This window comes from Solea senegalensis, linkage group LG6 (genome assembly GCF_019176455.1).
Source record: "Solea senegalensis isolate Sse05_10M linkage group LG6, IFAPA_SoseM_1, whole genome shotgun sequence".
Taxonomy (NCBI): domain Eukaryota; kingdom Metazoa; phylum Chordata; class Actinopteri; order Pleuronectiformes; family Soleidae; genus Solea; species Solea senegalensis.
The window spans coordinates 9,343,439-9,369,605 of NC_058026.1; the positions used below are offsets into that span (position 1 = coordinate 9,343,439).

Sequence of the window (26,167 nt, forward strand, 5' to 3'; positions counted from 1 at the left end):
TACACATTATATTCCAGAGAGCAAACCCCACCCATTTTCATGTTGAGGTACAAACAGAGCAATACATAACATCTGTAAAGTGTCACTGTCACTCATGACCATCATTTCCATAAATGTGCCGTAGCTTCCCGATTCACACACAAGGTTCGCAAAAAAAAAGGCACCAGTTGCTCTCCAAACACACGCGTCTGTATAAAAGCGTTGATATTCTTTGAGTGTCGAGTTTAAATGCTCATGTTGTGATCGTGACCGTAAAGTAAAATGAACATGTATGGATTATGTTGAACTCAAAGACAACAATGACGTATATTTGTCATGCGGAGACATGAAAAATGAGCCCTCGTTTCTTAAAATACAGTTTTTATTTGTGAATTTACACTGATTAGCAATACATCTAAAAGCAACTCCATTAGATAACCGTTTATATAGGATTTTCACAGGTCACAAAGTAGCTTGGCTCATTCTGGCATGCCAAAGCAAAGTTTTCTTTTTTAAAAAAAATAAAAATAAAATAAAATAAAATAAAATAAAAGGGTGGATAGAGGCGTTAGTAAAGCAAAGTGAAGCAAGGTGCAAACAGTTGGGAACAGATGAGGAGATAATAAAAAGGATGCAATGCACATTCAGTTCATCTGGGAGCAACATATGCTCGTAAAACGGTTCATTAAAAAAAGCCGAGCGCGCTCTCTCTCTCTCTCTCTCTGCAAACTAAAAGAACGACAAAAAAAGAAAAAGAAGCGCACTGCGATACAAATGAAGGATGGGAAGGAACCATCGGGGAGAGATGGCATGAGAAACTAAAGACAGTGTGTGTCATTACAACATGGTGTGTTAGTTTGTGTCACACACACACACGTGTGCACTTTCATTTCTAAACTCACACCTCCCGTCTCCATCACTCCGCCGTGTGACCTCAGCTTGCCCCGCCCACCCCCCCACCCCCCCGAGCCCAAAAGCTATTGTTAAACACAGTTAAAGACGTGTCCCTAAACCCTCCGTCCAAATCCAATACTTCACATTGCTGGCTGGGATATTGGTAGATGTGGTGAAACTGCAGGAGGGGGAGAATGAGCGGCGACCCATCACACTTTGGCTTCGCACAGTTCAACCGTGGGTCATCCGACAAGTTACAACGCGCTCGCGTTTACCAGAGGAAAAAAAAACACCAGGGGAGGCTTTTAGAAACTGAGACCACCGCCGTGCTCGCGGGGCCTTCAAATAATAATAAAAAAAATGTCCATGTGACCCCTCCCCCTCTCCCCCATCCAGTTCCAGGAGGAAGTAAATGGCAATTTTGCGAATGTAGCTACTGGAAATGAAGAGTTTTTGGGCGCCTGAGAGGTGTCGAGGCAGTCACTGGGGTGATTTTACACAAGTCTCGTGAGGGTTCTTTGACGCCCGAGCGGGCAGACGACAATCGCAAGCCCTTGTCTCGTCAAAAAAAAAAAAGAGAAGACAATATGGCTTTCAAAACGCACACGACAAACAAATACGTCATCGCTTCACACTCCTCAACCCATAATTCTCATTTGCAGTTCTGCGGTTTTGTTTCCCCGACACCACTGAAAGACTTTCCTTTTTGTCTTGATCGGACTCACTCTGTGACTTCCTGTTGTCAAACACCAAACCTTCACGCTTCTTTCGACTTTGAACAACATTTTTTTTTTGCAAATCTCCATCACGGCTCAAACCACGTGCGGCCACAATGAGTTAATACACGACAAGAAAAGTGCAGCAACAATAAAATATGAAATATAGAGTTCATTGAAAATCACATGTTATAAGGATATAACTCCAGAGAAAACATGCAGAACTGAATCTGAATTCTCTGTCAAAGCTTTGTTAGAAATGAGTACAAAACTACTGCGTTCAGTACAAAACAAAAGATCCAATTTCATGAGATGACAAAGAGCAACGCTTTTTTCTTTCTTTCATTGAGATGACGACAAGATATGAAAATGCTACATAAAAAAATAGAGTGAATGGGTCGGCAGCTCTTTTTTTTTTTGAGATGACGTCAGCGTCGGCGTTCATCTCCTCGCTATCTCGTCCAGTTTAACAACAAGTTAACTCAGTTTCCAAACCGCGCCGGAAGAAGCCGGAAGAGAGAGAGAGACAGTAAAGCGAGAGCTGAGCGAAAGAACGACGTCTCCCACAGTAAATGAACCCGACACAAACACTTCTCCAGTGTGACTTCAAACTTCATGAGGCCTCTCAGTTCCCGGTGCAGCTGCGTCGGGTGAGACGGGGGCAAATTTGAGTTTTTGTTTCGACTTGTGCAGTTTTACAACATTCACGTTGTAAATCCAATCGTTACATAAAACTTGGATTTTGAAGCTTACAAATAAAAATAAAAATGAAAAGAAATAAAAGAAATGCTACGTGGTTTCAAGTTCAGGGAAACAACTTAGGAGACGCAAGTTCTCCGGGATGTGAACAGACTCAAATGTGGCCTAACGGCAGGTTGTCTTCTTCTTCTTCTTCTTCTTCTTCTTCTTCTCAGGTGTGTAGATGCACAACACCTGCCCCCCATGTCACCGTGTGGATCCACCAATTATTTTACGGTTACAAACCAATTCCTTTTTTTTTTCTGTTATCCTTTCCATCACCTTTTTGCACCAAAAAAAAATTTCTAATAAAATTAAAAACAGCTGAAAACAGAGACAAAAATAAAAACACAGACATTGACACAGAACATGGGGACGCTGCCCCTCTTTCTCCTTCCATGCAGTGGGTCTTCCTCCCCGCGCTGCACATGTTATCTCAGGCCTCGGTCTTCTCTTTCTTTTTGTTCTTCTTCAGGAAGGACGGGGTGCGGAACTTCTTCTTCTTCTTGCCGTTGGGGGACTTGGAGGGCGAGCTCTCCGGAGACAGCGCCTCCTCGATTTTGTCCCCGGAGCGCACCGTTATTTCCACGCTCTCCACGCTGGTGGTCAGCTGACTGACGCGCTTGGACAGCTCCTCGTCCGCGTCGGCGTGCGTGTCTTTGCCGTTCATCATGTGGTTCTCTGAGGGAAGGAGAGGAGGGAGCCGAGTGAGTACGGGAGAGAATAACAATAAGATAATCACATTGGCTAATAACAATACTACTCTATCTTTACTTGTACTATAAGTAAAGGTTGAGAAGGTTGAGTTTGAGGTCTCAAACTCGTGGCCTGCGGGTCCCGTGAGGCCCCTCAGTTGAAGTTCTGTGGCCCTACATTTATGTTAAAGTTATAATAAAAACTGGCCGGTCAACAATATTTTCATAATAATAATACATTAGATTACATTTATCACATTGTATTCAATTCAACATGTAATTATATACACGCTTGTCTAGATTGTTTACATGTTACTGTTAAATATGTCGATTCTATTTGAGTTTTTTTGTTATTTACAGGTTAGCTTTTCGTGAACCACGCATCAAAGCAAACACTTTTACTTTGAAAGGGTGTGCAATATCATCCTGACTGTTTACTTTACTCTGATTATCACGATAGAACTTTCATTTCAAATCACTGAACTGGACCCCTCTTCCTGACCAGACTAGAAGTTCACCGGCCCTCAGGAGTTTGAGGCCCCTGACTCATACTGTAGTATACTCATTAGTAGGGGCCACATGGTGGGGTGGTGGATAGCACTGTTGCCTTACAGGGAAAAGAAACAGGTTCAAGACCAAGGAAAACCTTTCTGTTTACATGTTAACCCGTGTGTGTGTGTGTGTGTGTGTGTGTGTGTGTGTGTGTGTGTGTGGTTTTCTCCGGATGCCCCCACAGATGAGGTGAATTGGACACTGTAGACAATGAATCAGCTAAAATGTATTATTTCTGTCACTTAGGTAGTAAATTCATAGCATATATTGACGTAAAAAACTTTAAATAGAGATTTGTGTTGTATGTATTTGCTGTGATGCTCGTCCCTCACTCGCTAATCCCATCTGAAGTGTGTTTTTTAACCCCCACTCACACGGTGAAACACTGTCCCCGTGCTCTACATATTTCATAACAGCCCAGTGACCTGATAGCCCAGAGTGTGTCCTCCTTTCACCTAAACAACAACATAAAAACCAGGGCTGTGAACAGTGGACTACACCCATTACCCTAATGTAGTGAAACAGGCCTTCCACTGAAGGCATCGAGTTACTGCACTGAAACATAAAGACGACGATGCCCTTCCTGGCTTATTTCCATCATCGTACAACATGAAAGAAAAGAAATGTGAAGAAGAAGCCATTACAATAATTGACCCGATTTCAACATAACAACAACAGATTGACCTCACAGTGGTATGGGGCCCCTGAGTCAAGTGTGCTGTCCTGGGTTCATTTGTGCCTCATTGTGTGGTTTTGTGTGTTTGTGCTGAGGGGAAGCTGACAGGAAGTCAATCCCACAGTGTCATTATTTACAACTCGTTCAGGCGCTGGTGTGATTTGTTTGTTTTTAAATGTCCCAGGTGCGTCTCGGCTTCAAATGAGAGACACTATTTATAGGGTTCCCACACCTTGGTTGACATCAAATTCAAGGACTTTCCAGGACCAATTCCCTCATATTCAAGGACCGAATGTGCTGACACAGCTTAAGATGGGATTTCCCAGGCAACTTTGCTCGCTCTTTGTTCTGCATGGAATCTCACGTCAACGGCCGTTCCACGCTGGTGGAATGCCTTACTGAGCACGACCAGAACACGGGCGTCCCTGTCTATCTTCAAGAAGCTCTTGAAGATCCAGCTCTTCTAAGAGCATCTTCTGTCCTAGCACTTACCTTACCCCTAGCCCCTCCTTCTGCACTTGGATCCACCTCAGCACTCTCCCCCTCTATCAGTCCACTGTTCCTAACCAGTGGAGTTCTTTCTAAGACTTCTTCTATGTAGCTTATATAAGTCGCTTTAGGGTTTAGGGTGATCCTCAAAAAACCTGTGAGAACCCTGTACATGTTAAATAGGTTAAGGTTAAAGTTAATGTTATGACATATACTGTATGTTGTTTGTGAGACTAATAAAACTCTTTTGAACTTCTACGGACTCCACCATTTCTGAACTGTCATCAAAAACGTAACGGCTCCTGAGAGACTTTCCAATTCCAACATCAAACATGAGGGGGCGCTGAAACGGACTGAACACAGTATACGTGACTCCCTCAATCATAGAAATGTAAAAAAAAAAAAACAGGTTTCCCTGATTTATACTGTGTGTTTTTATATGTAAAATCATTAGTGCATGACAAACATGTAGCACGGATCATAAAAGCACAGACACACACACACACACACACACACACACGGCATGGCAGTGAGCATCATTGTGAAAAGCGTCTCTGTCCCTCTGTGAGCGAGCGAGCGATACCTTCTCTAGCTGGAGTGCTTTGCAGGGACTGGGTGAGAGACAGAGACTGAGAGAGAGTGGAGCTGCCGGAGGTAAGCTTGCTGCCATCTGGGGGGTGGGAGGGAGGGAGGAGGGAGAGGGAGGGGTGGACAGAAGGGTTGCAGGGCGGTGTGAGGGATTGACGTGTAAGGATGACAGCATGAGTGAGTGGGATGAGAGGTGGAGAGGGGAGTTATGGAAGGATTTGAGATAAAGGGTCAGAAGAGGGTAAAGAGAGTGGGGGGGTTGAGAGATTAGTGGTTACACACATGTTAGAATCAGGCCATGCACAGCTGCTTTTCCCAAAAAAGTCCCCAAATCCATGTCACTCATCTGTCATTTGCTTCTTTTTTTTAAGTAATATCTCAGTGACAGGACAGATGTTCAGAGAAGCTCGACCATGTTTCCATCTGAAAACAGCATTTTAAGATCATCACACGAGCATTTCAGCCCCTTATCAGACGTCGCCTGCAGGAGTCCGCACTGACACACATCAGCATTCACAGACAGAGTTCACTGATGACAAACAACAATCGTAACAACAAAGTGAAAGTGAAAGGCAGCAGAGCTTTTCAATCACAGCCGACGGTTGAGTCGCGGCAAATTAAAAAACACTCTGTAGAGTGAAAAGGAGGTAAATGCGTCACAGTTTCCGAAGGTCTCCGGTAACGCTCATCCAGACTAAAAAGCAGCTCCATTGTTTTCAAACAAAAAACCTGAGCCAGCAGCGTTTTCATCGACAACTGATGCATTTTTAAACATTCAACTCAAAGGACTTTATTTGTCCCCGAGGTCGCTGAAGAGCTGCAGATTCGATCCCCTAAACAACCGACTAAAACACAACACGATTAAAACAGAAAAAAAAACAGTATTAGCTTTTTGATTGTGAAGACAGACGAACAGCACAAGACAAAATGTATAAATGACTAAATGTTTAGTGCAGGGTGTCTCTCTCCTCTGCCCTGCACACACCTGATTCGTGTGGCGTGTTGGAGCAAGGACGACCTATAACACCTTTAACATGCAGGCCAGGAGTGAGAGACACTTTTATCCAGAGGAACCACACGGGGGATCTGGGCGTCATTCGTGCATTTCTAAGATCATCTCTGCATCACAATACTGTACATATTGAAACTGGAAGACGCTGAAGTCAGTGTTACCTTTGTCACGATGCACATTCTATTTTCATTTCCACACATTATGGCTCCTGGCTCTTTTTTATTTTGTACTTCTTATAAAAACCACTTTGTGAGTGCCGTAAACGTTACTGTCCAGCTCAGCATTAGCAGCTTGATTAGCTTTAAACACAGAGAACAGAGTGAATGCATGAATGACGTTGCCATTTTTTGCACGTTCACTGACACGTTGGAGGTCACACAATGGTTTCGCGCGTACGCCGCGACGCGACAGTCACTCGTAAACTCTTTGTCGCATGGTGAACGTCACGTGGTCAAGGAATTGAAATTAAGTGCAGTGAGATGCAAGAGCTCTATCATGTTGAGGATTACTCGTCCCAGTATAAATGCATTCCTTTACATTAGGCAGTTTTGAACTAGCAGCTGCAGTGTGTGTGTGTGTGTGTGTTGGGACCTTTTCTGGCATAAACACTGACCTTGTCAGGACCAGTAGTCCTAATAGAGACCATACCCTGGTCCTGCTGCCATGGCAGAACCTCATTTCTGAGGAACTGGTTGATTTTTAGGACTAATTGTGAATAGGTTGTGGTTAGGGATAAGGTAGTTGGAAATACGAGCGTGTGTGCGTGTGTGTGTGTGTGTGTGTGTGTGTGTGTAGCCCAGGCATGTATCAGGCCATTCCAGACGGTCTCCAGCCTGCATCCAGATTGGTCACCGGGGATTCATGGGGCTGTGGGGGCAACAGTGTCATAGCAACGGGCTCCGCTCATGTGGCGGGTGTGAAGACCTGCTGTCTGTGCGGTCTGCCATCAAAGTCGTACCAGTCTCTCTCTCTCACGTGCATTCACACTTTCACCGTGTTTCACGCGCGAACATGAGAACATTTGGATGATTCCATGCACATGCATGATCACATGTGCCTCATAAGGACCAGGTTTGGTCTCGGTTAAGACCACAAGTTCAACGTTTTTGCCAGAAAAGGTCCCAAATAGGTAACAAATACAAGAACACACGTGCATACACATACACAAGTCTGATTTTCATGACTTCAGAGGACATTACATTTTAGGTCCCCACAACATGAGTAATACCTGGAACACACACAGTAATCTGGTTGAAGGGGGTAGGAGGAGCGCTGCAGAGAGACGACTGGTGGATAACCCCATTCACTATCTGTGCTATTGATTTTTCTCCTGTGTCTCTGGACGACAGTGGGGCAGAGGGCTAACTAATATGATTAGCAACGACTATCCTCTGTCTGCCTGTGTGTGTGTGTGTGTGTGTGTGTGTGTGTGTGTGTGTGTAAAGGCTGGATGAGGGACAAAAAAATGGATCTAGAAGTAAATCCAGAAGAAGGCAGTGATGCTCCATTAGAGAGAGAGAGAGAGAGAGAGAGAGAGAGAAAGAAAGAGATTCCCCAGTGGTGTGTGTGTTAGTGTCGGGGAGTGTTCACTGGGACTGCTGCTAAGGCGACAGACCCAGGAATATATGGATTTCTTTTGAAACAACACAACTGCTGACAGAGAGAGAACACAACACATTTGCAATCATACATCTGCAAGTCATGGCCTGAGGAGGAGACACAGATTCGTGAACACATGTCTGAAATGTCCTCCAGCTGTTTTCAGTTGACTCTGAGCACTTCAGGATGTCAGGCGGAGCTTGTTAACAGCATCTTCAGACGGACACACGGTCAATATCTCCCTGTTTAGGGTCCTGTCGTCTCTCCTTTTAAACGCTCTTTCCCTCAACAACTGAAAAAGCGTGTGGTGCACACCGGGATGTGTATTGGCAAGTTTGAAGGGAAAGAAAAGGAATTAGACCGTGTGTGTTAATCTTATCTAATCGTAAACGATTGGAAAAAATGCTGTCTATAAAACATCTACAAAACAATTAAATGCACCCACCCGGCTTTGTGCCGACACACACGGATATCAAGCAGGTGCTGGCTGCTGACACATCAGTTGTGCTCTAATAAAAAAACAGGAAGCATGCATCTTTTAAGATCGGCTTCTCACTCAGACCAACGGTTGCGAGCTCACTGAGCTGTGCTTTCAAACTGTGCCTTGCAGTGTCTCTGTAGTGAAACAAGCATTCAGAGTTGTAGGGATTGTTCGCCGATAACACTTAGGCATTAAGTGCAGGTCATTAAGAGAGAGAGACAGGGAGAGTGTGTGTGTGCTTGAATTGGTTACCTCCGTGGGACCTTTTCTGGTACAAATACTGACCTTGTCCAGACCAGAGGTCACAAAGACCAAAACCTTATGGTCCTTATGAGGCAGAATCTAATTAAATACAAATTAATGGAAGTCGATGCAGAGTCCTTAAAAGGATAGTTGCGTCTGTGTGTGTGTGTTTCTCTCATGGGATCTGCTCTTGCTGTATTTACAAGCCGAACATGATGTCATTGTGCCTTTGCACATTCATGCATTTATGAGCAGGTGGACATAGGTTTGCATGTGTGTGTGTGTCGTACCACTGAGGCCCGGTTGCTTTCCCTCGACGTTCTTGCGGTACTCATTGAGGTCCTTCTCCGCCAGCTCACTGAAGGGGTTGGGTGGCAGGGGAGCCATCTGTTCCTCCTCTGTGGGCACGTATGGCTGAGGAGGAGACAGGGACAAGGGTGAGTGTTGGTGAACACACACACACACACACACACACACACACACACACACACACACACACACACACACACACACACACACACACACACACACACACACACGGAAAAAAAAAACCATGCACAAAACCAAGTACACAGAGGGCTGGGCAATGTGGTCAAAGGAATTATCACGATAAAAAAACCCACAAGTGTCAAATCAGACAATGTTAAATGTCCTGAGTGAAGGCTGTGAACTACTTACTAGACTAGTTTTACCAAATGTCATTGTACTGATTATGTCTCATATTTATCATTTGACAGTTGTTATTGTGTGTTTAGCTTGTAGTTGTTATGTACAAGCATTTACATTTTAACGTGCAACATCAGTTGCATTATTGTCCCTATTTATTTAAATATAATTCTATTCTATTCTATCTGAAGCAAATGCAAACGGTCTCTACCTCACCTCCATCATGTCCATTCTCTGTCCCCCACCTGTTTTCACCCCAACCAGTCGAGGCAGACGACACGCTCTCGATAATGTTGTGTATGTACAGTGCTGTGAGATAATGTATGTTGTGACTCAGCGCCATACAAATACATATGAACTGAAGTGAATAGCACCATATTGAAGACAATTATATGGTAATCGTATTACAGAGTAAACTGATGTACAGTACACTGCATACAGAAATATCCGTCTCTCACACAGACTGACAGAATCCTACAAAGACACACACACACACACACACACAGCACTTCAACACAACTAAAGCTGCTTGTAAAGAGATAAAACAAGGGTGTTGACCACATCACACAGAACTCGTCTAATCGCCAGCTCCACACTGAGTTTATAATCCAATTAGAACGTGAACCCGAACAGCCTCGTAACAGAATGAACAGAGACAATTAACACAGCAAATGCATGGCACACAAACACAACGCACCGATGTGCATGTGAATAGATTTGTACCCACAAAACAAGTCACACACACGTGCAGACAACCCAAGTGTGTAAAACGGAATGTCCTGAATACCGCCGGGGTCCAAAACGACGTCACATTCCACTGACTCACACACAGGAAACAAAAGGAAGTGTCTTTGATGTCAACTTTTAAAACACAACTCACACATGCAGTGTTTCCATGGTTGTGAGCAAGCAAACACAATGTGTCACATGAATCCACATTGTGCAAGAGTGAAAATGATTAGAAAACACTGGTGAATATTTACCAGAACCTTTATCTGCACCACATCCTTCTGGACAAGACACCAACCACAGAAAACATCAGCGTCAACATTTGATGTCATTCTTTTAAGTCACTTAACAACTGGCAATATGAGCACAAGACTGCTTCAGCATGATGTAGTCACTTGCCTCCCCCTAGTGGTCAGGAGGTGTGATGATGCAGTAAAAATTTTTATTTTAATTTTATATACTTTCTTAATCCCCTTAGGGAAATTATTCTCTGCATTTTGCCCCATCCTAGAATTAGGAGCACTGGGCTGCCACACTGAGTAGCGCCCGGGGAGCAATGGGGGTTTTTGACCTGGTGGGGGCTTGAACCGGCAACCTTCCAGTTACAAGCCAAGTTCCCTTTCCACTTGGACACAGGGTGCCGATAGTAGTAGTAGTAGTAGTAGTAGTAGCAGCAGCAGCAGCAGGCAGTGTTATCAAGTGAACTATAGAAAATAGAGTTAAAAGATGAGCTCTAGTCAGGACCTCAAAAAAAATGTGTTCACGCTTTTATTATTTAGTCTAGTTATGTTATGCCCTTTATGTTGGCGTTAGCCAGGCCTTTCCCATCTTCAGTTTGCTGCTGCTCGCCTTTTAACAAGGACACACAGGCACCAGCACATCATCCTCCATCCACTGGCTCCCAGTGCGTTACATAATAGCTTTTAAAAATCCTTTATTTGTGTACAAATGTCTAAATGCTCTTCAAGTTCAGCTGATCAGTGGCTCGTAGTCGTACGTAAATCGCAGCTGAAGCTGTGATTCTGTTGTTCTGCATTTTCGGTGTCCACTGCGCTCTTGTGACATCCTTTTATTGCACCATCATACACCTTTATGCCGTATGTCACTCACCTCAGGTCATTTCCAGTGCAACTCAACCAAAGTGTAACCTGGCTGATGCCTAAACACAAGCTAAATACCTAAGAGTGTGCTAAAGTTTGTAAACCATGGGTTAAAAACGGTAACCCCTTCCACATTTCCCTATATACGTCCTCATGTGAATGGCATTCAGGCTTTGGTGCCAGATAATCACAGCTTGACACGAGTATCTAACAGAGCTCATCCTCACCCGTCGTGGTTGGTCGACAGGGATTCCTGCAAGGTGCTGAGAGCGTGGACCAGATGTCATCACATCACACCGGTTCTGTTCTCTGATCTGCGGAAGAACAAAACACAGTGATGTCATCAGAAGACTTAAATGACTGAGCGACAGCTCTCCACGTGAATTGTGAAACTCACTTTGTTCCTCTTCTCCAGCACCTCAGTGGGATTTGTGTTGAGAGGGACAAACTGATTGGGGTCCTCGATCCTGATCGGGGTTCCTGTCTCCTCCGCCTTCATCCACTATAATATATATGTTAGTCATATAACAGTATAACAACAAAAGGTTGTGATATAACAGTAACATACTGTATATTTACCAAGATTACAAACACAGGGAGTTTCACAGGGAGGCTTTGTTGGTAGAACGTTGTATAAATGTATAATAGCAATATAGCTTTTTTATGGCCTAAGAATAAACTGATGCAGTCGTCTTACTCCCACATGTTTCTACAGCAACACACCAAAAGCAAAAAACAGCCAGAGTGTGCACTTCATGTTTTTAAGTGGAGGCTTGATGTGCAAATAAAGAAAAATGGCTCTGATCACAAAAACCTGATGTGTTTACCAACAAAGAAGAAAATGGAATCAGCAGAGAGAGGGATGAGATTTGTGTAACTGATTTCAGTCGGCTCAACTGATTTGATATAGTTCCCTTTTCATCCAGTAGGTGGCGATCTAGTGTCAATTTTGAAATGTCAAAAAACAGAACAGAAGTGTTTGTCCTCATCACAACATATTCATGTCCCCAAGAGACAAAAATATACATGACAAGGTGATATGTCCGAAACTAAATGAAAATATTAAGACATAAGACTGAGGAAACACGCTAGACTGAAATACTGGCTACAGTATATTCACAAAATACAGAGAGCAAACTGTGTTTCTGCTTTGGTTTGGTCTTCTGCTCTGTAACCCTAACACAATAACACAACAACACATGGGATGCCAGCAGAGATCCTGGATGATCCTGCAACTAAAAAAGCCTCTCAAAACGAGGATCTGCATAAAGAACATAGATGACTGAATATTGAGAGCATGTTGAAGACAGACTTCTCTCACTGACACATGGAACTAAGGTTTTTACAGTGTGATGATTCTCTGATGCTGCTCTAAAGCAGACACACTTTCCCTTTCAATCACCGCGTGTTGCTGACATACTAAAAATAACAACATCAGGTTTAATGTTTATAAAAATGTGTGTGTGTGTGTGCTCAGTTTGTGGAGAATCTGGCAACCTACGTGAACCACGTGTCTTCAATTAGGATTGCAACAAGACTGAAGGTCACTTTCGTACATGTGTTACACCATCACATCTTTACACACACAAATAAAAGCACAAAGTGCTCACTGTGGTTGTCCGGCTGTTGTAGCGCTCCTCTCCGCCCTCCACGTTGACCTTGGTGTAGCTGTTGGGCGAGTTGAGCCAGCGCGTCTTCTCCCTCTGCTGTCGTTGCTGCAAGAACTTGAAGGGCAGACGTGTGGCACCGCAGTCCCCGTCCTCCTCGAACATAAACGCCGTGACGGTGGCAGGGATCTCCACCTCGCTTTTGTGCCTGGGCTTGTCCCGGACGATGGGGTGCCTGTAGGTGTAACCTGTGCGGTAACCCTGCAGCGGGACATACGATCACAAGTCCTACAGTTGGTTTTCTTTGATCGGAAAGGATTTGGCTTGTTTAGTTCACAAGCGACTCGGAAACAAAAAGCACATGGCCTCACAAGACGTTGTTTTTCCAGTAGCCTGTGTGGGCTAATCCAACCTCCAAACACAGCTGCAGCACAACAGAATAAGCATTTATTATTCTTTGACTTTCACTTCCTGTGACGCTGATTGAACCGCCAGTTTCACAGTTAGCAAATGGAAAAGAAAGGCAGAACCAGAGCGATGACCGCAGGGTTTCTGGCAGCACAGAGGACAAACACAGTGTGCCATTTCCTGTCTGACCCTTTCTCTGTTGCCCTTCTCCCTGCATCCCCCCATCCTCTTTATCCTCATCTTTCCTTTCCTTTTCATATTTCTCTCTGTCCCACGTCCTCCACTGTTTTTCATACATTTTTCCACATGCAGCCTGACAGCCAAGTTCCGTTCATTTCTGGGGTTTTTTTTCCCTTTTTTTAAATCTAGAAATCTGGTTTAAACCTCTCCTGTAAATATTCAGTCACATCTGTAAGATTGCGACAGATCTACAGTGTCTGTATCCTCACGTGTCACTCTCTACGCTCAAACTGAGAGTTTATCCGAAGCAAATCTTGTGCTGATGAGAAGAGTGGAGGGAAGACATGACAGATGAGCTGCTCGAAGGGGAAGAGGCCAGAAGGAAAAGAAGGAAATGGGGAGAACGATGAAGTGTGGGGTGAGAGAGGTGAGAGGGCGAGACAGGCATCGTGAAGCAAAGACAATGAGAGAAACAGATAGAAGGAGAACATACAGTAGGTAGAAGTCTCACACACCTTCATAGATTGACACAGACAAACGTCTATTTTTATTTACTTCCTGTCTCTTTTCCTCTTTCCCTTCCTTCATCCCCAAATTACTATCTGTGTCAGTTTGTTCATTTAAGTTTTTTAGGACTAGAAGTCTATATTTTGGCATTGTTAAAAAGATATGAATCATATTATAAGTTATAAAAGGTCAGTTTTTGATATAAAAACTACACTTCGATGGGTCACGGTGTGCTTATCTCTACGGAAGTGCTTTGTAATTACAGATGTAGACAGTGAGATAGATAATGTCTCGTTCATAGCATTATTATGTGCAGTACATGACTCACCAGGTTATCCAGCATCCTCATCAGAGACTCAAACTCCAGCTCTCCTAGCTTCCACTTGACCTGGTTCCCCATGTTGACACCCGCTTCAGCCGCACTGACCACTATTGTTTTGTACTTGTCCCGTTCCAGCACGATCAGGTTGTCCACGCTGCCGGCACATGAGATGGCATTCACCTAAAGCCATGCAGAGAGGACAGTGGGACAGAGATGTCAGCCTCTACTGAGGGCAAACTACAGATGGAGAGGTCAATATACAGTACATGGCGGGGGGAGGTTTATTTATAGAAATTAAGCTGGGGTTTTGCAGGATGGATTAATATTTTCCTTTTGCTTTACCAGGGAGAGTCAATCAGATCTCGAAAATCCAACACATCTACAAGTGAACACAAAGACGCCAGCAGTGGAAAGATCTTAATAATCAAATCTGCCGATATAAACAGTCTGGTCCATGTTAACGCATCCATACTTTCATTAGTACCTCTTGCTATGTCCCATATATATATATATATATATATTTAACCCTCTTATGACCGTCATGATATTCAGGCTGCCTGGATTTATTATTTATAACTTTCACTTTCGATATCTGGCAGTTATTCAACCGTTTGGGAATGACGGTGCTGAGAAGCTGACGGCACAAACGTGTGACGTGCTGGTTAATCTCGTGGGTCTTTCCGCCACAGTTAAAATGAAGAGCATCGACAAAAACACATCCACTTTTTAATCCCTTCATCGGTCACATCTCATCATAGCACGATTATTAGACTGTAGACTGAAGTCTAAATCCTCCACATGGCACGAGATTATAGATATAGTGTTGTTAAAAGAAAGTGACAGCAGCTTAGAGAAATTAGACTGGGACGGAGGAGAGAAAGCTGCCGCCTGGTCAGGCTCATTCATTCACATGTGGGAAACAGCAGCGGCAGTTAGCTGCTCCGTGCATACCTGGATTTCACAGGCATACTGGACATTGTAGATGTAATGAAAGGCCTCTTCGATGGTTTCTCCGAGCGCAACCACGCCGTGATTCCGCAGCACCAAAACCTGCAACGCACACAAACACACAGATGTCGTAATGTTGAGGCACACCAGAACAGAGCCAAGTTGAGTCAAGTTTAATGAGACCAAACACGCCTTTTCATTGTTAATGAATTAATCAAACTGTTCTGATTCTCTGTGTCAACAAGGGTTGGGTCACTCGGTGATGACAGCGGGACCTGGCGGCAGAGCAAAGGTGGAAAACCCCCCGCCAAATTCCCAGAATTCTTGCCAATTTTAATTCTGCTGATCACAGATAATCATAACAGAAAGAAAGTGTCAGACACTCACGTGGTGCAGAACACGTTGGAACAAAATGAGGCAACAATAAACACAGCGAACTTTTCAACAGGACGGGCTGGTTTTATCGTTTTGCTCCTGTTGAACTTACTCCACACCCTGGTGATGAGGTCATTTTTCTTTGTTTGTTGACGGCAAGGACAAGACTGAACTGAAACTGTCTGGTTCTCGTTTGTGGCTTGCAGTCGAATTTACAAACATCTTAAAACATCTTAAATGGCTTTTGGTTTTCCTGGGTTTCCCTACCTTTGCCGTTGGCCCCAGGGCCTTCTGCAGGTCTCTGCGCTCCTCCTGGTCATCCAGGCTGCCCTGGTAGTTGTAGTAAGCGATGTCACCCAGGATCAACGACTCCTGGGAAATGGGCAGGATGCCGCACTTCATTGACGACACCTAAATCGGCAGAGAGATGAGAAGAAGGCAGTGAAGTCATATGAGTGATAGGAGTCTTCTAAAGGCTGAGTGTAAAATAAACGGCTCTGATGTTTACGATAAATGAATCCCTGCGGTGTACAGAACACACCACAGACTGTTTCCACATCACTGTCTCATAATTGACTCGATTAGATCGACCAGAAGTTCCACAGTCGCTCTGCTGTGGTGTGTGAACTCACAGCAGCCATGGCAGGGGTGTGCACATGGATGATGCAGCGTATGTCTGGACGCATGGAGTAGATGGCAGCATGAGGGCTGAAGCCCACAGGGTCCATCCTCAGGTTGGTGGTGCCCTGTTCGATCACATCCCCGATGATGTTGACCTTCACCTGAGAAAACGAGGAGACGAGGCAGAGTCAGTGCGTGTTTCGGTGAGTTTCATCTGCACGGTGTAAAGCTCGACTGGAACAGCCCGACAGGGGAGACGGGAGATCGAGAGGACGAAGGAGACTGATACTTTAAAACTAACACTGCCTCTAAAGCATCAAATATGCCCGATCCAAGCAGCCGATACCCCGCTAACATTAAGTGAGAAGAAATGAACAGAAATACAAGTCACATGACATGATCTGCTCTTAAAAGGGACAATGCATTTGGAGATCAACAAGAAAGACAATATAGTCAGAGAATGGATATTTTGTCTCTTACTATGCCAATTTTATTACCAGGCAATTACACAATGGAAAGAGATGAGCGATGGACAGGGAGAGAGGAAGAAAAACGCAAAAACCTGCAGGGCAGAGGGTTGGAGAATAAAAAGATGAAGGGATAGAAAGGCTAAGACATAAAAGCTGGAGATGCTGTCTGCAGCAGTAAAAGCAAATAATAAAGAGAGAAAACTGCAGCGTAGCCTGTGGAGCTCGTACAGAATGTGCCATCATCGTAGCCACGTGTTCGCTGATTCAAACCAGAACCTATAACTTACATTCTTCATTCACAAGACAGAGTCCATTCAGCATGATCACAACGGGGATGGGCATCCCATAATAACACTCTCAAAGTAATAAAATACACCCACTTCACATCTGGAGCTTGTAAAACAGGGACTCGGCCTCTTGTTACCCTACATTACAAATAACTGCCACAGTTATTATAAGGTTAATCAGGTTTTGTTAATCGTTCAAACTAAAGAAGAATTAGTAACACATACTAAATAACATGGTTCACTTGTTTCTTCCCATTCCCTATTTGGTTTTTCCATCTGATTTTATTCTCTTAAGAAACCACAAGGATGATTTTTGACAGCAAACATTTAGCAACAAGCTCCCGTGTACCAAAACCACTTGTTTCCTTGTAGTGCTTGCATCACTACATAAATACATTAACAGCACTACAACATAATATAAATAGGGAAGATATGTATATTCTGTCAGGTTAATTATGTTATATTATATTATATTATATTATATTATATTATATTATATTATATTATATTATATTATATTATATTATATTATATTCCTGAGTGATTGCTCTGTCCTTTAACAGCCTTATATGGACATTTGGATCAATGCTTTATCTCTGTTGAGCTTTCACCCAGCGTGATGAAATGCTGTCAGATGATTGAACATTGATTGTTTACATCACGGGTCTGGTACAGTACAGTATAAGTTCGCCCTGGACGCCCTCCATCAGTCAGCTGAGAGGCCCCTACTGATAAACAGCTCTGCTAATTATAAAAACGATGCCAAAGGACGTGTCAGAAGGTATCTGAAAGGTCTGCTGTTGTTGAAAAGACGATAAGAAAGAAAAAAGGCAGCCACCGTAGCTCGCAGTAGCAAGACTTCTGTGAATCTACTGAAGCAGAAAAAAACCTCTGATGTTTACTTGTCATCTTCTCCACCATTAGTCATGACACTCACTCAGTGACATTAAACTAAACATAAAAGTACCAAATGCATCGAGATGGACCGACATGCGAACTCAAATGACTGCAACTTCACCTCGGAGCTCAAACAGAGACGCGGAGAAGGAGAGGCGCGTGGAAACTGACCAAGGACAACAGCACTTTCTCTGATTACCAAGCCTCCACCTGGCTCACGCCAACAAGACCTCGAGCGCTCTTTTCCTGGATGATTTCCTCTAAATAAATCTGTGTGTGTGTGTGTGTGTGTACAGAGGTCATGGGTTTAAAAACACAACTAAAATGCAGGCAGAGCGATCTAGAACATCTGCATAGGCGACATCATTTAGTGATCATCGCTCTGATACTGACAACCACTGCAAGACGGGCGTGGGCCCAGTCCTGACATCCTGGAAAACAATACCAAGTTTAAATAATGTTGTCTTAAACTGTTTTTCCAACAATATAAGCTAAATCATCTCTTCTTGTTTCTTGTTATTTGGTGCAATAGCCAGGTTGTTGTTTTTTGTAATCCTTGGCCTTTTAAACAGACCTTTTTCTTCTACTGTGTGATTATTATTATTATTTTTTTTACATTCAGAGAATAATAAATCACTTCAGAAGCATAAGTTAGCAACGAGTGTCACGCTGCAACTGCAGACACCTGCATGAAGAGGTCTGCAGCTGAAGTTCAGCTGGGTTTCGTTAAATATCTCTAAACCTGCCAACAACTCCACAAGGTCAAACAGTGAAGTGTGTCCGTTAGTAGTTAAGCTACTACAGGTCCTGTCAACCACCTGCAGCAATACTGCAGGGGTGTGTGTGTGTGTGTGTGTGTGTGTGCACAGGTGTTTAAGATAAGGCAGAACAGATGTAAAACAAAGCAAACAGAACAGGAATATGGAAGAGAGAAAATGTGAGTTTGTCAGACAAAAAGAATGAAGGCAATTGTTCTCTTAGTGGTGTTTCATGTTATTTTATGTCAAATTCCATGGATTATTCTAATCTCTGACATACCTTGCTATCTTTTTTTAAGGAATAACTGCTTTAAATAAATAAAAGTTTAAATAAAAGTTACTGAAACTAGCCTATGTGCTTGTATTCACAGACATGTCGTGACATTTATAGCCTCTTTTTATCTTTTAGAACAAGACGCATAGGAATAACATGACACCAAAACCAGCAGCATTAAGTCGAGACAAAGGGAGACAAGCGGGCGAGAAACAGATGGAAATAGAAACTGAATTAGAGGGAGTTCAGATGTGAGGCAGAAGGAAATGAGGTTGCCAACAGATTATTACACATGTTGTTGTTGTTGTGCGACATGCCCCAACGTTGTGACAACACGTTCAATCTTTGAACTGAAACTAAAAAGAGAGACAGACAACCTAAACCACACACACACAAGAAAGTGAATTCAAGGAAGTAAATGGCTGATTAAGCAAGGTGGAAAATGATTATCTGTGTCCACTGAAGGTCAAAGCACATTCAAAACATACAGACACAGACAAGGGCACTGACAACCCTGTATTATTTATTTTATTTTATTCATTATTTCCAAATGATCACTAAAGCCTCAAGATCAATTTCTGAAGAAGAAACAAGAGTTTGTGCCAGAGAGGATTTTATTACTTGTTTTTTCAGTTCTGAATCTACACCATTTTTAAATAAAATTAAAAATAAATGAAGTAGCCATAGTAACGAAGCATAGACAAAAGCTCAGTGCAAACTAGAACACGTTTGGCGTCATTTTAGCTTTTTATCCACAATTAACGGGTGTTTTGGGAGCCATAAAATTCTACTTTTGGGGAGCAAATCCCAGAGTGATAAAAACTCAAACCAATATGCAACTTTGGGAAGACGATGACGTCATTGCCCCGCCTCTCTCTCGTGCTTACATTTGCCGCCACTACTGTATGTCCCTCGCGGTCGTCCTCTTCATCTTGTGTTTGTTTGGTCTCTTCCTTTTTTTACGATTAATATTTTTCTTTCTTGGTGTATTTCTGTTACGGTTACAGCGGTTATGTTTTTTTTTGTGTATGAAGACAAATATTGAAATGAAAGAACCAAATAGAAAAACATTGTATAGGGAAAGTTCTATGTCCGTGTATTAAAGGCAAAAAAGAAGACTTAAAACTTATTGTTTTACTCTAGCCTTCAACTAGCTCCTTTTTATTCCACCCTGTGTTGTGTTTTATTTGACTTTTCAGTTTATTAAAAGTGAAAACGGGTTTTAACCTCTTGCCTCAAGCCATTTCCTATTTTATTCCACCCTGTGTTGTATTTTACTGTTTTATTTGCATTTTTTGTTTTATTTCAAAGTTAAAACCTTGTGACTTTACACTTTTCCTTTTCATTCCCCCGTGTTGTGTTTTATTGATGTATTTGCTTTTTAAAATGAATTGTTTTCTTTTATTGTGAAGCACTTTGAGCTGCACCCTTGTATGAAAGGTGCTACACAAAAACACTTTCTAAAGATTTCAAATGTTGTTGTTTTTTCTTGTGCTAGACTATATGAATAAATACAAACAGTGCAGGTGCTAATGTTTCTTACCAGGTTTGATGCAGATGCCTCAGCGAACGACAATCCTCTGGGGATGATAAGAATGTGGTCTTGCTCTTTACTGACTCGAGCCTTGGAAAAGGAAAATGTCACGTTACAAAATTAAACAGATTAAAGAAGAGCGTTTGTGTAGCGTCAGAATTGGGACGACCTGACACTTTTCACACAAAACACTGAACTTATATATTCAATGTTTTTATATATATATATGTATATATATATATATATATATATATATATATGTATATATATATATATATATATATATACATATATATGTATGTATATATGTATGTATACATATAAATATATATATATATATTATTGATATATATATATATATATATAAATCACAACACTGTCAACACTTTCTAATAGTGTCTGGCTGGTTCTGTGGTCACTCACTGTGATGTAAGCGCTGGTAAAGTGTGCCCAGCTGAACAGGTCCACCAGTCTGTAGAGGCTGGCCAGCTTACAGCGCGTCAGCTTCTCGCCTTTCACCAACGTGGTGGATTCCACCCCATACATGTCGTTGATGGGAGTGACCATCCCCAGACCTGGATACACAAAAGTACAGTGGAGTAGAGTAAAAGCAGAGTAGTCAGAGTAGAGTTGGGGAAAGTAAGTGTACAGTATAGTAATAGTAGTTAGTGTTACGTAGTCATTTGAGGAGAAACATTAGAGCAACGAGTTTGGAGAAGTGAGAGTAGACTAAAAGTCAATAGAGTGAGAGTATAATGGTATTTAGAGGAAAAATTGAAGGTAGTTTTTGATCATGTCCTGGATGTAGACTGGACCGGATCAGTTTGTAGCATGGAACGCAAGCACTAGAGTCTTGAAGCGGATGCGAGCAGCTACAGGAAGCCAGTGAAGGGAGCGGAGGAGCGGAGGAGGTGTGTAGTAGAATAGTTGAAGTATTTAGAGAAGTTAGAGTAAGATTAGTGTAGTTGGAGTTAAGGAGAGACGTTTAAGGGGAATAAATGAATTCAACAAAACAAAAAGTTTTTCTGCCCGTCACGATCAAACACTACATTGTTCTTGGCAGAGAGACGGACATCCAGAAGTGTTTGGCGACCGTGCACCGGTGCAGTGGACATTATTAGTGACACATAAGTGTCACAAACAGTAATAATATAACAGTAATTAGCAGCGATACACGGCGTGGCAAACACACACAGGCACCATCTTCGCTTCATGACTGATTTGTTCCGTATCAGACATGTCAGGCTTCATAATCCACATAACTAATTACTAATTGGTTGGCAAATTCTTTGGCTATTTATTATGTATTTTAAATCCCGGTGAGTGGAGCCCTGGAGCTCTTTTTTCACTTGTTATTATGATGTTTTGCTGTTATGTATTATCATGCCTGCCAAATCTTTGCCGTCTGTAATTCGTTTGTCAAATCAACACTACACCTACGGGTATAAATATAGCAACCTGATCCTGATCTGATCCTGATCCTGACTACTCCAGAATTTACTGCCACACATCCTCAGACTTCGTCGTCATTATCCTCAGTATTTCAAGGAAAAGCGTCACTGGACTATTATATTGCCTCTGACGTGTAATTCAGCATAATCTGTGCATTCCAGCAGTCTGATTAAAAGCAGACTTCACATATGTACTCCTGGCTGGACAGAAAAACCTGAAGAGAAATGCACAGCTCTTCCGGAGTCTGGGGTTGTGTCTTCTCAGCATGTTTATGGCCTAAAGCTTAAAAAGCTCATATTTGCATATGTTCATTTATTGTTCTAGTATTGATGCTCTTTAAGAACCCTAGGCAAAGGCAGAATGTATTTGAATGTTAGGGTGTGTACTCACTGAGAGGGGAGGTGTTGAAACCGGCCACTGAGCTTGCCATGAAGAAGTCAGCGATCTGTCTGAGGGCAAGAAGGCCAGTGGGGTTGTTCCCCTTACGCTGCTGTTCCTGGATCAGACTCTCCAACTCCTCCTTGAAGGCCTGGGAGAAAAGAGTGGCGAATAAGAGAAAATAATGTGACACCATGATGATCCCTAAATGCAGATCTGACAAATCTTTCAATGATTTTTAAAACTTGTTTCAGAGCCTGAGAGTCTGCAACATCATGTCTTCAGTGCAATGCAACACTTTGAATGTGGAGCGTGCTGCTCATTTATTTGATCACAACAATGGAGCGTAATGTATATCAGGTTTCTTCAGTGATATTAAAGAAATAAAAGAAAGAGAAATCAAGAGTGGAGAGAGAGCAGGATATTACTGGTGACAGAGATGACACTGTGGAAAAATGTGGGGACATTTAGAGACAGGAAGCTTCGGAATAACAGGAGATAGAATGAGGACAATGCACGAGTCACAGATTACAGATGCTCCTCGGGTGTCAGTGCGAATCATCCTGTGAGGGATGCATGAAGCTGGACACACACACACACAGGAAGCTGAGTCAGGACTGGCAAGTCTAACAAGCTCACAAGCTGCAGCATCGTGATTGGCTACTCGAAATGACTGGGAGAGCTTGTGGCTAATCCTCATGTCCAGGTCTACAGTCAACAGCTGAATCCACAGGCACACACTATACAGTGAACGCTAACAAAAACAGTTGGGTTGCATTATGTCATATCACGCTCGGTATAATTGTTCAATGTTCAAGCGGGAATTACCAGCTGTGCAACTACAGCAGACATGATGTTTTCATAAAGCTCCAGTCAAACTCAGATGGAGAAGGTAACAGTGGATCAGATTAGGGATGGGCATTTTTAGTAAAAATGCTGTTCAAAACATCCAAATATCATATGAGAATTAGTGAAAGTAATGCAGGGTTCACAGTGTGCTGAGCTTAGAGGAGCAGCGTTAAGATGCATTCAAGAAACCTCTAAAATTTCATCACTTAGGCAAACAAACATGAAGTCCACTAACTAAATGCTTGCTGCCGCCGCCTTGAGATAAGCGATGCACCACAAATTAGGCAGTAATTGGAGTAGAAATGTTTGTGTTTATAAAGTATTTTTATAAACATTTATTTTGTATATTATATCATGAATAATCACAGTAATAACACTCATGCCCACCCCTAAATCAGAGTCTGCTGAATATACTTCCGACATGTAATTGTTTCCGCAGTACATCTTCTCAATTGTGTTCAATGACAAAACTGACAGTGCGCTGCTGCTTATGGATTTGTCAAATGTGCGTCATTAAAACGGGTGGAAACAAGATACTCCTAAAAATATACTTCATCTAATTATATCTGACCACCTGTACATAATGTGATTCCGTGTCCTTTTCACCACAAATAAATCTCATCTCAGCTTGCAATGCCAGTGTAACACATGCTAAAATAATGCAGAGATTTAGAACAAAATGAAAGCTAAGATGTCATGTTAATAACATTTTTAAAACATATAAATGTGTTATTGATAACTTTCAACAGGGCCTTTACTTAATATCAGTGCTTATGCAACAGTCAGCATATTCCACTACAGCTGTGTCTGTGCACAAAAACACATGTGACGCTGTATTTCCTCTCGTCTCTGCCCTCGCCATGGTCCTTTAGTGTGATACAGATGGATGAGGAGCTTTTGGTTTCAAGCCCAGGTGGAGATGAATTGTTAAGTCCGGATCATTTCCACCACCGACCCACCACCCGTCCTCCTGTGCCAGGACACATACAGTTACTGTAGCACTGCAGGGTCTGAAATCTAACCAGTCCTTTGTCCTTAATGGTAATGTTACCAGTGAGGTTTAGGGTTCTATTCTTTATTTATATGCTTTTTTTAAGCTGTTGTTGTCCTGGATGTGAGACCTCCGGGGGTAAAGTATACTGCAGCCAGAGCACGGAGGGTAGGTTTAATGATTAAAAACAAACAAACAAACAATAAATGGATTATCAAAATAATTTGGATCTGTGCTGGAGAGTTGCGGCCACTTTGATAAAGTAGTTTTCAAAGACTGACAACTACCATGAGCCAATGTTATGCCAATAAATCATTTAATGCATTTCATTTTCACTGACACCAACTGAAATCAATGTTTTGAGAGCAGTGAAAGTGAATGAACACACTTCAGTTTGCCAAAACAATCAGATGAAAGGTGGTAAACACATGTGGATCGAATTATTTAGATGACATCAGCACCTCTGAAACGTTTCAAGCCAGTGTCACTGGTGGGCACATAACAAAAAAAAAAGAATGACTCAGGGGAAACTAAGGTTGGGAGGCACAATTTTTCAAAAACACTACTCCTATTCTACTAATACAAAGCTAAATGCAAATCAGTGAAGTATTCCTTTATGGTTACTAAGTCAACCTAAAGACTAGGGCTTGTCCAATTCCTCAAGGGAGGAGTCAAAGCTCCAGCGTGGACAGTGCAGTGACCATGCCGTAGGGACAAAAGAGAAACTGTAGTCAATCTGAGTCACAGTCTGACACTGAAAATGTTCTAGCCTTTATTTTCAATCCTAGTCTGTATGTTATCATTGAAGTGCACTCATGCAGGAAACATAGCCTCTACTGAGCAGACGAGATAATCTGCAGACATCATCCACGAGTCATGTCTTATTGAAGGACATTGATAAGGGCTGATGTCACTCCTGTTAAAGTATTTTATCACCACTTTACCGGTGGGTGGATGGTGGACAAAGGACTTTGTTGTAGGTCATGAGATTATTTCCTTTCACTATATGAGGAAGTGTCTTGTCTTTTACAAGAGCTTGTGGCATCGTACTTCCCGATAAGTTTGCTTTTGCTGCGATTCCCTTGATTGTGCTGCAGTTATTGTTGCACGTTCAGGTGACATTTAAAATCGCACTTAGAAAACCAGTGGGAAAGAAAGACGGAACTTTTGTACGTGTTTGCTGGAGCGATCTTACACATCTGTTCTTTAGGCCTGATCAAAGACGTGTGTGTGTGTGTGTGTTGTTCCTGATGGTTTCAGCATTGCCTCACAAACACATCTGTGCGTGTCCTCATGTGAAATTACACCACTCTGGTTCCATGTGACTCACTACAGCAGAGCTCAATTAAGAGCATTAAAAAAAGAAAAAAAAGGTTGTTTTGGCTCAAAAACCAAAGCAAGAGGCCTTAAATACCATATCTTTGAGCATGTAGTGAGTGTATAAAGGCTGAATCTGAGGCGTTCAAAACCTGATCTGAACGTACTTAGTGTGAAATACTCAAAAAATGTGTCGATAAACAAAAAAAGGCGAGGAAACAATCTCTCAAAAACAAGCCAGGTGAGGCCTGTAATTTCAGACTATTGATGTCAGCATAAAGTCGCTCTTTCAAAAGGCCCATGTGACGATGTTACAAAGAGGGAGAGTGGCTGCCTGTAAGCTTGCCATCACTATTGATTCCCCTCGTCTAACCTCTGTGTGCGCCAGTGAAATGGGTCCTCTCGACAGACTGCAGTGTCTCCATACTCTGCATAAACTCTCTGGCCTCTTTTATTAGAGGATGCACTCGTTCACCCGCACAGAAAATATGGCCACTGGGGAACATTAACACTGATTTCATTCAACAAAGTGGACTGCATTTGCTTTGTCAGGATGCTGGAATTTCAAACTTGATATTAATGCCAGAAAAAACAACATTAGCAAAACAAACATTTCAGTTTTTTCAAATTAGTGTGTCGCTAAAAAAAGAATACAATTTAACGGTAATGGTTCTTTTTCAAGCTTCAATGAATGATTATAAGAGAAACAATTGTGGTATCCTGTTGAATAATGCCGTATGTTACACTGTTGGCATCAACACTTCTGCATCTGTGGTTGTATATGTGAATATATACATGTAAATTGATGTTATACATTTACATTTAGTCATTTAAA

The 26,167-nt window shown here is 42.4% G+C and overlaps 1 protein-coding gene across 8 annotated transcripts in view; it reads right to left on the reverse strand.

Annotated features, from left to right (window-relative positions):
- Positions 1 to 343: 343 nt before the first annotated feature.
- add3a (adducin 3 (gamma) a) overlaps positions 344 to 26,167 on the reverse strand; it is an 86,723-nt gene continuing 60,899 nt past the window's right edge. For 7 of the 8 annotated variants that reach the window (XM_044028373.1, XM_044028368.1, XM_044028370.1 and 4 more), the window contains 13 exons: positions 22,188 to 22,326; positions 20,769 to 20,920; positions 20,355 to 20,435; positions 16,137 to 16,286; positions 15,772 to 15,915; positions 15,133 to 15,231; positions 14,188 to 14,361; positions 12,768 to 13,025; positions 11,555 to 11,659; positions 11,385 to 11,471; positions 10,312 to 10,338; positions 8,953 to 9,076; positions 344 to 3,008 (listed from right to left, as the gene is read on the reverse strand). In XM_044028373.1, the coding sequence (XP_043884308.1) occupies positions 2,764 to 3,008; positions 8,953 to 9,076; positions 10,312 to 10,338; positions 11,385 to 11,471; positions 11,555 to 11,659; positions 12,768 to 13,025; positions 14,188 to 14,361; positions 15,133 to 15,231; positions 15,772 to 15,915; positions 16,137 to 16,286; positions 20,355 to 20,435; positions 20,769 to 20,920; positions 22,188 to 22,326 (1,785 nt within the window). In that variant the 3' untranslated portion in view covers positions 344 to 2,763. The remainder of the gene's footprint in view (positions 3,009 to 8,952; positions 9,077 to 10,311; positions 10,339 to 11,384; positions 11,472 to 11,554; positions 11,660 to 12,767; positions 13,026 to 14,187; positions 14,362 to 15,132; positions 15,232 to 15,771; positions 15,916 to 16,136; positions 16,287 to 20,354; positions 20,436 to 20,768; positions 20,921 to 22,187; positions 22,327 to 26,167) is intronic. The other variant, XM_044028375.1, reaches the window with a different exon arrangement.